The sequence below is a fragment of the Eschrichtius robustus genome, chromosome 4, assembly GCF_028021215.1.
Source record: "Eschrichtius robustus isolate mEscRob2 chromosome 4, mEscRob2.pri, whole genome shotgun sequence".
NCBI classification, from domain to species: Eukaryota; Metazoa; Chordata; class Mammalia; order Artiodactyla; family Eschrichtiidae; genus Eschrichtius; species Eschrichtius robustus.
In genome coordinates this window covers 65,990,237-66,006,021 of record NC_090827.1, presented here as the reverse complement: position 1 = coordinate 66,006,021, position 15,785 = coordinate 65,990,237, and the positions used below count along the sequence as shown (strand labels likewise).

Genomic DNA, 15,785 nt, shown 5'->3' with positions numbered 1-15,785 from the left:
TGAGTTCAGAAAGAGCCCTACACATATGTGGTCAATAAATTTCTGACAAAGGTGCCAAAAAAACTGAATAAAGAAAAAACTGTCTTTTCAATAAATGGGCTAGAATTACTGGATATTCATACACAAAAAAATTAACCTTGATCTATGCCTGGCAAGATAGAAAAAAACAAATTAATAAAAGTACAAAACTGTACACAATGAGTTCAAAATGTATAGTCATGTACACGATCTATACTTTGTATGGTATAGAAAAATAAACTCACAAAACAATAAACCTACTAGAAGAAAATACAGGGGGTCCGGAGGAGTGGGGTTCTGAGCAGTGTTTTCCAGAACTTGAGGTACAGCAAAATGGTGGTAGAAGCTTGTTTAAAAATTCAGACTTAGGGCTCATCTTTGCGACCTCTATTCACGAAATCTCGGATGAAGCGCAGAAATAAGCGACCCGGCATGGAATCTGAGGAGCTGAATAAAATGGTGGCCTGAGCAGAGACTCTTAAGAATATCTTGGCGGCGAGAGAAGATGGCGGAAGAGTAAGACGCGGAGATCACCTTCCTTCCCACAGATACAGTAGAAATACATCTACACGTGGAACTGCTCCTACAGAACACCCACTGAACGCTGGCAGAAAACGTCCGACCTCCAAAAAGGCAAGAAACTCCCCCCGTACTTGGGTAGGGCAAAAGAAAAAAGAAATAACAGAGACAAAAGAATAGGGACGGCACCTGCACCAGTGGGAGGGAGCTGTGAAGGAGGAAAGATTTCCACGCACTAGGAAGCCCCTTCGCGGGCAGAGACTGCGGGTGGCAGAGGGGGGAAGCTTCGGAGCCACGGAGGAGAGCGCAGCCACAGGGGTGCGGAGGGCAAAGCGGAGAGGCTCCCGCACGGAGGAACGGTGCCGACCAGCACTCACCAGCCCGAGAGGCTTGTCTGCTCCCCCGCCGGGGCGGGCGGGGGCTGGGAGCTGAGGCTCGGGATTCGGTCGGATCGCAGGGAGAGGACTGGGATTGGCGGCGTGAACACAGCCTGAAGGGGTTAGCACACCACAGCTAGCCGGGAGGGAGTCTGAGAAAAAGTCTGCAGCTGCCGAAGAGGCAAGAGACTTTTTCTTCCCTCTTTGTTTCCTGGTGCGCGAGGAGAGGGGATTCAGAGCGCCGCCTAAACGAACTTCAGATACGGGCGCGAGCCGCAGCTAACAGCGCGGATCCCACAGCAACAGGGGCGCAGAGGAAAAAGCGGAGAGACTCCCGCACAGAGGCTCAGCGCCGAGCAGCGCTCACCAGCCCGAGAGGCTTGTCTGCTCACCCGCCGGGGCAGGCGGGGCTGGGAGCTGAGGCTCGGCTTCGGTCGGATCGCAGGGAGAGGACTGGGGCTGGCGGCGTGAACACAGCCTGAAGGGGTTAGCGCACCACAGCTGGCTGGGAGGGAGACCGGGAAAAGGTCTGCAGCTGCCAAAGAGGCAAGAGACTTTTTCTTGCCTCTTTGTTTCGCTGCGCGCAAGGAGAGGGGATTCAGAGCGCCGCCTAAACGAACTCCAGAGAAGGGTGCAAGCCGCGGCGATCAGCGCGGACCCCAGAGACGGGCGTGAGACGCTGGGGCTGCTGCTGCCGCCTCCAAAAAGCCTGTGTGTGAGCACAGGTCACTCTCCACACCACCCCTCCGGGGAGCCGGTGCAGCCCGCCACTGCCAGGGTCCCGTGATCCCCGGACAAATTCCCCGGGAGAACGCACTGCGTGCCTCAGGCTGGTGCAACGTCACGCCGGCCTCTGCTGCCGCAGGCTCGCCCCGCCTCCTCCGTACCCCTCCCTCCCCGCGGCCTGAGTGAGCCAGCGCCCCCGAAGCAGCTGCTCCTTTAACCCCGTTCTGTCTGGGTGGGGAATAGACGCCCTCAGGCGACCTACACGCAGAGGCGGGTCCAAATCCAAAGCTGAACCCCAGGAGCTGTGTGAACAGGGAAGAGAAGGGGAAATCTCTCCCAGCAGCCTCAGAAGCAGCGGATTAAAACTCCACAAACAACTTGATGTGCCTGCATCTGTTGAATACCTGAATAGACAACGAATCATCCCAAATTCAGGAGGTGGACTTTGGGAGCAGGATATATTAATTTTTCCCCTGTTCCTTTTTTTTTGTGAGTGTATATGTATATGCTTCTGGGTGAGATTTTGTCTGTATAGCTTTGCTTTACAATAGCTTTATTTTACTTCACTATATTATAGCCTCTTTCTTTCTTTCTATTTTTTCTCCCTTTTACTCTGAGCCGTGTGGACGAAAGGCTCTTGGTGCTCCAGCCAGGCATCAGGGCTGTGCCTCTGAGGTGGGAGAGCCAACTTCAGGACACTGGTCAAGAGACCTCCCAGCTCCACGTAATACCAAACGGTAAAAACCTCTCAGAGATCTCCATCTCAACATCAAGACCCAGCATCACTCAATGACCAGAAAGCTACAGTGCTGAACACCCTATGCCAAACAACTAGCAAGACAGGAACACAGCCCCATCCATTAGCAGAGAGGCTGCCTAAAATCATAATAAGGCCACAGACACCCCAAGATACACCACCAGACGTGGATGTGCCCACCAGAAAGACAAGATCCAGCCTCATCCACCAGAGCTCAGGCACTAGTTCCCTACACCAGGAAGCCTACACAACCCACTGAACCAACCTTAGCCACTGGGGACAGATACCAAAAACAACGGGAACTACAAACCTGCAGTCTGTGAAAAGGAGACCCCAAACACAGTAAGATAAGCAAAATGAGACGACAGAAAAACACACAGCAGATGAAGGAGCAGGGTCAAAACACGCCAGATTTAACAAATGAAGAGGAAATAGGTAGTCTACCTGAAAAAGAATTCAGAATAATGATAGTAAGGATGATCCAAAATCTTGGAAATAGAATAGACAAAATGCAAGAAACATTTAACAAGGACGTAGAAGAACTAAAGAGGAACCAAGCAATGATGAAAAACACAATAAATGAAATTAAAAATACTCTAGATGGGATCAATAGCAGAATAACTGAGGCAGAAGAAAGGATAAGTGACCTGGAAGATAAAATGGTGGAAATAACTACTACAGAGCAGGATAAAGAAAAAAGAATGAAAAGAACTGAGGACAGTCTCAGAGACCTCTGGGACAACATTAAACGCACCAACATTCGAATTATAGGGGTCCCAGAAGAAGAAGAGAAAAAGAAAGGGACTGAGAAAATATTTGAAGAGATTATAGTTGAAAACTTCCCTAATATGGGAAAGGAAATAGTTAATCAAGTCCTGGAAGCACAGAGAGTCCCATACAGGATAAACCCAAGGAGAAACACGCCAAGACACATATTAATCAAACTGTCAAAAATTAAATATAAGGAAAACATATTAAAGGCAGCAAGGGAAAAAAAACAAATAACACACAAGGGAATCCCCATAAGGTTAACATCTGATCTTTCAGCAAAAACTCTGCAAGCCAGAAGGGAGTGGCAGGATATACTTAAAGTGATGAAGGAGAAAAACCTACAATCAAGATTACTCTACCCAGCAAGGATCTCATTCAGATTCGATGGAGAAATTAAAACCTTTACAGACAAGCAAAAGCTGAGAGAGTTCAGCACCACCAAACCAGCTTTACAACAAATGCTAAAGGAACTTCTCTAGGCAAGAAACACAAGAGAAGGAAAACACCTACAATAACAAACCCAAAACATCTAAGAAAATGGGAATAGGAACATACATATCGATAATTACCTTGAATGTAAATGGATTAAATGCTCCCACCAAAAGACACAGGCTGGCTGAATGGATACAAAAACAAGACCCATATATATGCTGTCTACAAGAGACCCACTTCAGACCTAGAGACACATACAGACTGAAAGTGAGGGGATGGAAAAAGATATTCCATGCAAATGGAAATCAAAAGAAAGCTGGAGTAGCAATTCTCATATCAGACAAAATAGACTTTAAAATAAAGACTATTACAAGAGACAAAGAAGGACACTATATAATGATCAAGGGATCGATCCAAAAGGAAGCTATAACAATTGTAAATATTTATGCACCCAACATAGGAGCACCTCAATACATAAGGCAAATACCAACAGCCATAAAAGGGGAAATCGACAGCAACACAATCATAGTAGGGGACTTTAACACCCCACTTTCACCAATGGACAGATCATCCAAAATGAAAATAAATAAGGAAACACAAGCTTTAAATGATACATTAAACAAGATGGACTTAATTGACATTTATAGGACATTCTACCCAAAAACAACAGAATACACATTTTTCTCAAGTGCTCATGGAACATTCTCCAGGATAGATCATATCTTGGGTCATAAATCAAGCCTTGGTAAATTTAAGAAAATTGAAATCGTATCAAGTATCTTTTCCGACCACAACGCTATGAGACTAGATATCAATTACAGGAAAAGATCTGTAAAAAATACAAACACATGGAGGCTGCACAATACACTACTTAATAACGAAGTGATTACTGAAGAAATCAAAGGGGAAATCAAAAAATACCTAGAAACAAATGACAATGGAGATACGACGACCCAAAACCTATGGGACGCAGCAAAAGCAGTGCTAAGAGGGAAGTTTATAGCAATACAAGCCTACCTCAAGAAACAGGAAACATCTCGAATAAACAACCTAACCTAGCACCTGAAGCAATTAGAGAAAGAAGAACAAAAAAACCCCAAAGCCAGCAGAAGGAAAGAAATTATAAAGATCAGGTCAGAAATAAATGAAAAAGAAATGAAGGAAACAATAGCAAAAATCAATGAAACTAAAAGCTGGTTCTTTGAGAAGATAAACAAAATTGATAAACCATTAGCCAGACTCATCAAGAGAAAAAGGGAGAAGACTCAGATCAATAGAATTAGAAATGAAAAAGGAGAAGTAACCACTGACACTGCAGAAATACAAAAGATCATGAGAGATTACTACAAGCAACTCTATGCCAATAAAATGGACAACCTGGAAGAAATGGACAGATTCTTAGAAATGCACAAACTGCCGAGACTGAACCAGGAAGAAATAGAAAATATGAACAGACCAATCACAAGCACTGAAATTGAAACTGTGATTAAAAACCTTCCAACAAACAAAAGCCCAGGACCAGATGGCTTCACAGGTGAATTCTATCAAACATTTAGAGACGAGCTAACACCTATCCTTCTCAAACTGTTCCAAAATATTGCAGAGGGAGGAACACTCCCAAACTCATTCTACGAGGCCACCATCACCCTGATACCAAAACCAGACGAAGATGTCACAAAGAAAGAAAACTACAGGCCAATATCACTGATGAACATAGATGCAAAAATCCTCAACAAAATACTAGCAAACAGAATCCAACAGCACATTAAAAGGATTATACACCACGATCAAGTGGGGTTTATTCCAGGAATGCAAGGATTCTTCAATATACGCAAATCAATCAATGTGATACACCATATTAACAAATTTAAGGAGAAAAACCATATGATCATCTCAATAGATGCAGAGAAAGCTTTCGACAAAATTCAACACCCATTTATGATAAAAGCCCTGCAGAAAGTAGGCATAGAGGGAACTTTCCTCAACATAATAAAGGCCATATATGACAAACTCACAGCCAACATTGTCCTCAATGGTGAAAAACTGAAACCATTTCCACTAAGATCAGGAACAAGACAAGGTTGCCCACTCTCACCACTATTATTCAATATAGTTTTGGAAGTGTTAGCCACAGCAATCAGAGAAGACAAAGAAATAAAAGGAATCCAAATCGGAAAAGAAGAAGTAAAGCTGTCACTATTTGCAGATGGCATGATACTATACATAGAGAATCCTAAAGATGCTACCAGAAAACTCCTAGAGCTAATCATCAATGAATTTGGTAAAGTAGCAGGATACAAAATAAATGCACAGAAATCTCTTGCATTTCTATACACTAATGACGAAAAATCTGAAAGTGAAATTAAGAAAACACTCCCGTTTACCATTGCAACAAAAAGAATAAAATATCTAGGAATAAACCTACCTAAGGAGACAAAAGACCTGTATGCAGAAAATTATAAGACACTGATGAAAGAAATTAAAGATGATACAAATAGATGGAGAGATATACCATGTTCCTGGATTGGAAGAATCAACATTGTGAAAATGACTCTACTACCCAAAGCAATCTACAGATTCAATGCAATCCCTATCAAACTACCACTGGCATTTTTCACAGAACTAGAACAAAAAATTTCACAATTTGTATGGAAACACAAAAGACCCCGAATAGCCAAAGCAATCTTGAGAACGAAAAATGGAGCTGGGGGAATCAGGCTCCCTGACTTCAGACTATATTACAAAGCTTCAGTAATCAAGACAGTTTGGTACTGGCACAAAAACAGAAATATAGATCAATGGAACAGGATAGAAAGCCCAGAGATAAACCCACACACATATGGTCACCTTATCTTTGATAAAGGAGGCAAGCATATACAGTGGAGAAAAGACAGCCTCTTCAATAAGTGGTGCTGGGAAAATTGGACAGATACATGTAAAAGTATGAAATTAGAACACTCCCTGACACCATGCACAAAAATAAACTCAAAATGGATTAAGGACCTAAGTGTAAGGGCAGACACTATCAAACTCTTAGAGGAAAACATAGGCAGAACACTCTATGACATACATCACAGCAAGATTCTTTTTGACCCAGCTCCCAGAGAAATGGAAATAAGAACACAAATAAACAAATGGGACCTAATGAAACTTAAAAGCTTTTGCACAGCAAAGGAAACCATAAACAAGACCAAAAGACAACCCTCAGAATGGGAGAAAAGATTTGCAAATGAAGCAACTGACAAAGGATTAATCTCCAAGATTTACAAGCAGCTCATGCAGCTCAATAACAAGAAAACGAACAACCCAATCCAAAAATGGGCAGAAGACCTAAATAGACATTTCTCCAAAGAAGATATACAGATGGCCTACAGACACATGAAAGAATGCTCAACATCGTTAATCATTAGAGAAATGCAAATCAAAACTACAATGAGATATCATCTCACACCGGTCAGAATGGCCATCATCAAAAAATCTAGAAACATTAAATGCTGGAGAGGGTGTGGAGGAAAGGGAACACTCTTGCACTGTTGGTGGGAATGTAAATTGATACAGCCACTATGGAGAACAGTATGGAGGTTCCTGAAAAAACTACAAATAGAACTACCATACGACCCAGCAATCCCAATACTGGGCATATACCCTGAGAAAACCATAGGTCAAAAAGAGTCATGTACCAAAATGTTCATTGCAGCTCTATTTACAATAGCCAGGACATGGAAGCAACCTAAATGTCCATCGACAGATGAATGGATAAAGAAGATGTGGCACATATATACAATGGAATATTACTCAGCCATAAAAAGAAATGAAATGGAGGTATTTGTAATGAGGTGGATGGAGTTAGAGTCTGTCATACAGAGTGAAGTAAGTCAGAAAGAGAAAAACAAATACAGTATGCTAACACATATATACGGAATCTAAGGAAAAAAAAAAAAAAGGCCATGAAGAACCTAGTGGCAAGACGGGAATAAAGACACAGACCTACTAGAGAATGGACTTGAGGATATGGGGAGGGGGTGGGGTGAGATGTGACAGGGTAAGAGAGTGTCATGGACATATATACACTACCAAATGTAAAATAGATAAGTAGTGGGAAGCAGCCGCATAGCACAGGGAGATCAGCTCGGTGCTTTGTGACCACCTAGAGGGGTGGGATGGGGAGGGTAGGAGGGAGGGAGATGCAAGAGGGAAGAGAAATGGGAACATATTGTATATGTATAACTGATTCACTTTGTTATAAAGCAGAAGCTAACACACTATTGTAAGGCAATTATACTTCAATAAAGATGTTTAAAAAAAAAAAAAAAAAGAAAATACAAGGGAAAAGCTTTGTGATTTTGAGTTAAAAGAGGGCACAAACCATAAAAAAGAAAAACTGATAAACTGAACTTTATCAAAATTAAACACCTGTGCTCCTCAAAAGACACTGTATTGATAGTAAAACGAAAAGACAACCTACAGACTGGAAGAAAATATCTGTAAAATGTGTGTCTGATAAAGGACTAATTTCCAGATTATATAAAGAATGCTCTCAATTAATAAGAAAACAACCTAATTAAAAAACAGGCAAAGATTTGAAAAACTGAAGTAGAATAATGTCAAGTAACTTGCTTACTGTCACAGAGTCAATAAGTAGCAAAACTGGAATTTTCAGGATAAGGGAACAGTAATACATAGAAGATTTATATGTTACATAATTTTTGATGGCCATAACTTTGAACATTCACCTGCTCTTCCAAGGTTTCACTTATAGATGTTGCTAGTTTCAGTAGCTCTTCTGAATCTTGCTGGCATCTAGGATTCAAAATAAAACACCCCAATTTCAATGTTCTCAACTGAAATTTGAGAAATATGTTGAAAAACTGTGGATTACAAAGTGCTTACTGACTTTAAGGTAACTGGATAACTAGATACATTACTTCAAAATTACTTCAAAATCATGCTCACCTAAGAACAGTATATAAATAATGTTTAGTTTTAAATATACATGGCAAAAACTTTTTGCAACAATACTAGGAGGTAAAAAATTCTATAGCGGATTCATAATGTAATAATTCTCAGATTTTTTATTTTAAAAAGTTATAGCTTTTGAAGACTTCAAAATGGGAAAATTCTTATTTAGTATAACTCCATTTTTATAAATTGATCTCTCCACTCCTACCAGAAAAAAGACCAGGTCAGAAGTGTTTATACAGTTTGGTGTATGTAGTGGTATTACAGTAAAAAAAAAAAAAGTTATTTCAAACAAAGAACATTACCCAATATTTGGCTTGCGACTATAGTTCTCCTGAAACTGGTCCAAGGCAAGCATGGCTGAGTGAATCTCTAAAGATGCCTATTTAGAACATTAAAAATTGGTCAATATTTATTGAGTGTGTAATATGTGTCAGGCACTGTGCTAATGCTTTTAAGACATTATTTAATTTAATCATTATAATAAATGTATTAGCTTATTACTATTATTATCTTTATATAATAGATAAGGAAGCTGAGACTTGACTTCAAGGTCATAAAGCTATATCTAAACAAAGATCTAAGTTTTAATCCCAGGCTCTATGACTAGTTTTTATTAGGTTATCCATATGAAACAAAGTATTACCAACTGAACAAAGGAAACAAAATGTCTGTACAAGAGCACCGAATTCCTTTTCTTTATCAACATTTACAAATTTGGAAACTGTTAATATTGAATATAATTCTTTACTTATCACAAATATATCCATTGCTACAAAACTGATCCAGTGATTTAAAAAAAACAGAATAAATGCTTCCAAGGTTTTTACGGAAGAACTATGTATTATATAAAACTCTACATGGTTCAGAAAATCTTTTAACGTGATCACCTTTGCATAAATTAATGAAACCACCTTTACACTGTCAAAGCTGGTATATCATTACAAAAGTAAACCTTTTTCCTATTATTCTAACATTTCCATTATATAAATTCCTATTTTTAATCCTTGGGCATCAGCTCTAGGTACATGAATACAACTTTTATTTTTAAAAAATCCGACAGTCTGACAGAAATCTTCATAATCTCTTACCAATCCCCACCCACCTTTCTCAAACCTGCAAAGCATTTATTTACCTCAGGTTTGCTAAAATCCGCAATAAGGCACTTTGGATGTTTTATCTGCTTCTCTAATGGTTCCTAACAGAAAAAAACAAACAAAACAAACAACAGAAAACAATCCACTATTACTTCGGAGCAAGCACATGATTACTTGACAAACTATACAGAGCACTAAAAGCAATGGCTCCCTCCCAAAGGTCTGAAATAAATAAGGTTGGACTAATATGTTTTAACTGAAATATAAAATAGCTACCATTCACTGGTTACCCCTTTTCATATTATCACACTTTATTTTTTTAATGTTACATGCAACTAGATAACCTGTTCCAAATAGTAAATTTGGGAAGAATTGGTACAAACATTTGTATACTCGAAAAAATCTATAATCTTAGTCAAAGAGCTACCATATTTTTTTGATACCAAGTTATCAGGACTTGTTATGCCTGACATAACTTGAATAAATACCCAGTTAAAATTTTCTGTATGGAGCAAAGAACACACCAAGGCCAAAAAACCCAACCAACCAACCAACACTCCACCACCACCTCTGCCCCCCTCAAAAAACAAACCCAATCTGAAATTTACTTGAGGCATAATTAAAAACTGGGGACAATGGCAAGAGGAAGTAATGCACAAATCTTCCTACAGCAGATATGACTAGCTGTAGCATTTTAATCTGTTTAGCTCTAACTTCGGCTTGAACAAAACCTTGTAGAGAACTTTAGTTAATAATTGTTCTGGAAAAGAAAAGGCAGTCAAGTTAAAACCTTGAGAACTTGCAAGAAAAAACAGAGATGTGTTAGACAGCTTATACTGAGAAGTGGCCTAAGGATTTAAGCAGCAAGAGGCTCCTTGGTTCCTTGATACAAGTAGCCTCTACATTCTCTCTATACAGATACTTACCTTTCCTTTCAATGCCAGTTTATGGGAATTATTTAACATTTCCAACATATTACACTATTTCTTGAAATCCAAAAAATTAAAAATTTAGAAACCTGGATTAACAAATATGATAAATAAAAGAAATATTCCTTTTACTTCAAAAATGTAAATAACTAAATAATAAAACAGAACATATACTGAATCAATGCTTATTAAATCTTTCAAATATATATTAGTTACATCTTTTGTCTTAGGAAGTAATTATAAGAAGTATAATCAACTCTTTGATGATTCACAAAGGAGTAGTTCCTTTGAGGTAACTTATATACCTTAACTATATGGATGGGTATTGTAGCTGTAAATTTTTTTGCTGCTATCAGTTTATTTCCATAGATTGATTCCATTTTCCTGAAAGTGGGTACAAATTAAAAAACAAAATCTGTTCAGCCTTTGAATTACTTTTATTGCTTTTTTCTCCCTGCCATTCTTCTGTAAAGAAACATATTTTTAATCAGAAAAAAAAAAATACTTACAAAGCAGAATGTTTTAGGAGTCTTAACTTGAACAGCTATCCCTCCATGTAAATAAGGTTCCAGTTCTCTAGTATCACCAATGCTAAAAGAAAATGGTGATACCACTAAAAGGAGGAAAAAAGAAAACCATTATATACTGATATAAGTATTTAAATTTGAAGGTTTATCATCATAAAGATGTTAATTTTTCACAGTTTACAAAATTAAGAAGATCTCAGTATAAATCATTTTATTTGGTGGTGGGTGGAAGTGTGGGAAGCTAGACAGATTATTTTTCCCATACAAATGTAAGGACTTAAGCAAAAATGGCCACGAAAACTTGGAAGGAAAAAAAGGGAATGAGAGGTGCTTATTATTAGATATTAAAATACTTTATAAAGACTCAATAATTAATATACTGATACTTTTTATATATATAGTTCATAATAATTAAAATAGTATGATACTGGCTCATGAATAGACAGGCAGACAAACAGAATAGATTATTCAGTAACAGACCCACAAGGGACACAATTAAGGTGGTACCTCAAACCAGCGAAGAAAAGATACTCAATAAATCTTTTGGAAAAAAAGCCATCTGGGAAGTATTCCAAATGGATAAAAGTTTTAAGTATCAAAAAAGATGACAAAAAAATTATTAGATAAGAGCATAGGAGAAAAATTTCTTTAAAACTTTGCAGTAAGGAAGGCTTTTCTAATTATGACTCAAAAGAAAAAACTGAAAGCTTTGACATCATATACACATAGAGCCATCACAAGCAAAGTCAAATGCCAAACTACAAAAAAATTTTTGCGACTCATATTAAAAAAAAAAACTCAGCAAATATGCCCTATATATTAGGAGTTCTGGGGAAAAATAATCAACAACTCAATGAGAAAGTGGGCAAAGGACAGATGATTCACATTAAAGGAAAAAGAAATAGCTCTAAAACTTAAGAAAAGATACTTAATCTCATTCATAAAATGTAAAATGCAAATCAAAATTATACTATACCATTTTCAATCATACAGGAGACTATTCTACAATTACTGATGTGAAAAGACCATCTAGATGTTTAGTTTAATGAAAAGGCAAAGGGTAGCTCTAGTCATAATATGTTACCTTGCATGTAAAAATGCATAAGGAAATCTGGAAGGGCACACAATAAACTAAGAATAGTGGACAGGTAAGAATGAGTGGGAGCCATAGGTGGGCAATAAAGTTTTCACTATAAACATTTGCCTTCTATTTTTTTTTTAAATTTATTTATTTTTGGCTGCATTGGGTCTTCGTTGTGCACGGGCTTTCTCTAGTTGCAGTGAGCGGGTCTACTCTTCATTGCGGTGCATGGGCTTCTCATTGCGGTGGCTTGTCTTGTTGTGGAGCACAGGCTCCAGGTGTGCAGGCTTCACTAGTTGTGGCATGCAGGCTCAGTAGTTGTGGCTCGCGGGCTCTAGAGCACAGGCTCAGCAGTTGTGGTGCACGGGCTTAGTTGCTCCGTGGCATGTGGTACCCTCCCGGATAAGGGATCGAACCCGTGTCCCCTGCATTGGCAGGTGGATCCTTAACCATTGTGCCACCAGGGAAGTCTCCCTTCTATTGTTTTTGAACGATTTGCTTATTCACAAAATTAAATTAAATAAACAAGGTTTATATATTAAGTAGACAGGAAAGGTCAGCAGAGTAAACATCAAACTTAGCTGCTGTTACTTCTGGAGTAGAGGGGAGGTCTGAACTAGTACTCATTTTTAACTCTACCTAAACATATATACATATATATATCTAGAATAAGCATATATTGTTTTAGCTATTTAAAAATGTTTTTCAAATAACAGAAAATTACTTTAGAGCAGTAAGTACCAACTAATAAATGTTAAGAAAAAAAAAGTTTCATAAACTGCTACTCTATTCAAATATTCTCTCTCTGCCCAAAGAATTTTTGGTACAAAATGTGGGTTTTCTTTATTTTCATTCCTTGATATCCAGTGGCTTCTCCTGTTAATATATACATATAGCCTCAAGATTCGGATCCAGCACCACAATCTATCATTGCATGGCCCCCAACACAACAAAGGATAATCCTAAATAGTTGAGTCAATTTATGCAAAAACAGATAAAAATTCTTTAATATCAGTGATCTGAATCTGTATTTTACTTATTTAGATATAGTCTGGGGAACATAATCCAATAGTTTTGTTACCAAAGATTTTTTTTTAAAAAATGTTTATTTATTTATTTATTTGGTTGCACCGGGTCTTAGTTGCAGCAGGTGGGCTCCTTAGTTGTGGCTCGTGGGCTCCTTAGTTGCAGCTTGTGGGCTCCCTAGTTGTGGCATGCAAACTTTTAGTTGCGGCATGCATGTGGGATCTAGTTCCCTGACCAGGGATCGAACCCTGGCCCCCTGCACTGGGAGCAGAGTCTCAACCATTGTGCCACCAAGGAAGTCCCCAAAGACTCTTAAATATAGATCCAAAGTTGTTTTGGTATAAAGAGCTTGTAACAGGGACTGATTTTTTTTTTTCTCTCCTAAGGATTCATCTTGTAGTCATTAAAAGAAAAATAAAAGTAATCCATTTACTAGTCTATACACTAATCACATAATTATACTTTTAGATGCCCTAAAGATAAAACTGAATCACTCTCAGCTGAACAGGTGTAAACATGCTGTCTCTGAGTTACAAGACATCTAGCAATGTCTTTAACTCTTTTAAACATGGCTGGAGGAAAATCACAAACTACGCAGACTAATGCTGCTATAAATTCATTATTTTCAACTTCAAATGGGCCCTAAATGAAGCCTGATGATTTTTTGATTTTTTAAAATGTTTACTCTCCTCACATCTCTGGCCTTACCACCTTACCTCTCCTTTGGGTCATGATTTCATCTCAGTCCACTGACAAAACAGATTCCTGCAGCTTCTTGCCAATAAATCCACAAATCTGCCTGCAGTAACATCCATTCATCCCTTTATCCAAGCCACTGAACAAAAACATATATCTTCACTTGAATACTTCACTGTCACCTCACCCAACAAGCCTAGACTGTACTCATTATCTCTCTCCAAAACCTGCTCCTCTTCTTGCACTCCCTAATGTGTAAACAAATAAGGTGCCAGAATCTTCGCTCACCTACCATAAAGTTTCCTCTTAAATGTCTTAAGACTCTTGCTATCTCAACTCCCACTGTCACCCCTGCTATATTATATCTTTAAGTTCCTTGAATTCTATCTTGCTTCTTACTGTTTGTCTCTGCACAGAATATTCTTTTCATCATCTTCGTAAGCCGATGCAATCAATTTTAATCAAGACACCCTGTCCCCACTGCTGCTGTACCAAAAGTGAGTAGGTTTCCTTGCTAAGGTTAGAGATCCCAGAATGCCTTTTCTCTCTTTATACCATCATTGCTGAATGTTAGTATCCCCTCACTTGGATTAAATGTCTTGAGGCCAAGAATTGGATCATGTCTATCTGAGCTGATGGTGTGTTCTCGACACTGAGTATAGTGTCTGAACTGTAAACATGCTAAATAATGGATAAGTATAAATGAATTAATTAAACTTACCAGTTATTTGTTGTGTACATCCATTTAAGCCTGTCATTCCATTAATTTCTCGAAATGTTAGGAATTGTCCTGTTTCAAGTTTGTGAGGACGATTTTCAAGGCAAGTGACAATGCCAGGATTAGCCTAGAAATAAGAGTAATATACTAAAAAACAAGTCCATGTATTCCTTTTTTGTACAAATTCCAAATCTCACACAAAAAGGAACATGTTATCATAAAATTCTCAAAATAACCAAAATTCCAAGCCATTCTTCTCCTTCCATATTAAAAGCAATGCTTTAAAGAATTGTCACAAAATAGTAACTTATCATTTCATTATGTGATTTTGAAACTTATTTTATTATGAATGTTTAAAATATAATTTCTATGTTTGGGGGAAATAGATTCCACAAGGGAGTTCAAGTATTTCACAGATGCAAAGATTCTTGTGATTTATAAAAAACATTCGAAGTGACTGAATGGTAAGTTTCAAAGTCATTCATGACAGACTCTGTGTACACAAAAGATGACTCTAACTTTGAAGATCAAAGAAATGTAAGAACGGAGGATGGAAATTTAAAGCCAGGAAAGTGGTAGTTTAAAGCTTATCCAACACTTTAAAGCAAAGAAATATTATGTACCCCTGCTTATCAAGATAAAAACAGGAAGGAATTGGTTTATCTCATCTAAAAGGTGGATGAGATAGGTCAGACACCAGGAAATTTCCTAACTGCATATAATCCATCACATTGCGTGAATAATGTGATAATAATTTAATTTACATAAAACCTAATGGAATTATAATTCTCTCTTTCATAAATATGTAGATTCTAAAAATTCTCTTGCTGTTTAAGGGCTTGAGAAATACAATTATGATCACAAACATGTAGATAAAATTAATGTAATGTGGGTTTACTAATATCTCAACAAGAATAGAATTCATAAGGGCTTTAAGAAGGAGAAATAATTTACAGATAAGTTAAATGGGAACGTTTATGATATTTTTCTAATTTTTTATGGATAACCTCCATATTTCCTGCACTATTCAATAAAAGACAATATCAGTGCAATACAAGATCCCTTAGAGTTTATTCTAACTCTATAATATTCTTAGGGACAAACGAACAATAACTAGAGAAGGTAAAAGGCTGAACAATAACCATTCTGTAA

The 15,785-nt window shown here is 38.0% G+C and overlaps 1 protein-coding gene across 2 annotated transcripts in view; it reads right to left on the bottom strand.

The window, feature by feature from the left end:
• UBA6 (ubiquitin like modifier activating enzyme 6) overlaps positions 1 to 15,785 on the bottom strand; it is a 91,083-nt gene that overhangs the window by 33,759 nt on the left and 41,539 nt on the right. For both annotated transcript variants that reach the window (XM_068542864.1, XM_068542865.1), the window contains 5 exons: positions 14,637 to 14,760; positions 11,095 to 11,198; positions 9,695 to 9,757; positions 8,865 to 8,941; positions 8,334 to 8,400 (listed from right to left, as the gene is read on the bottom strand). In XM_068542864.1, coding sequence (XP_068398965.1) covers positions 8,334 to 8,400; positions 8,865 to 8,941; positions 9,695 to 9,757; positions 11,095 to 11,198; positions 14,637 to 14,760 — 435 coding nt within the window. The remainder of the gene's footprint in view (positions 1 to 8,333; positions 8,401 to 8,864; positions 8,942 to 9,694; positions 9,758 to 11,094; positions 11,199 to 14,636; positions 14,761 to 15,785) is intronic.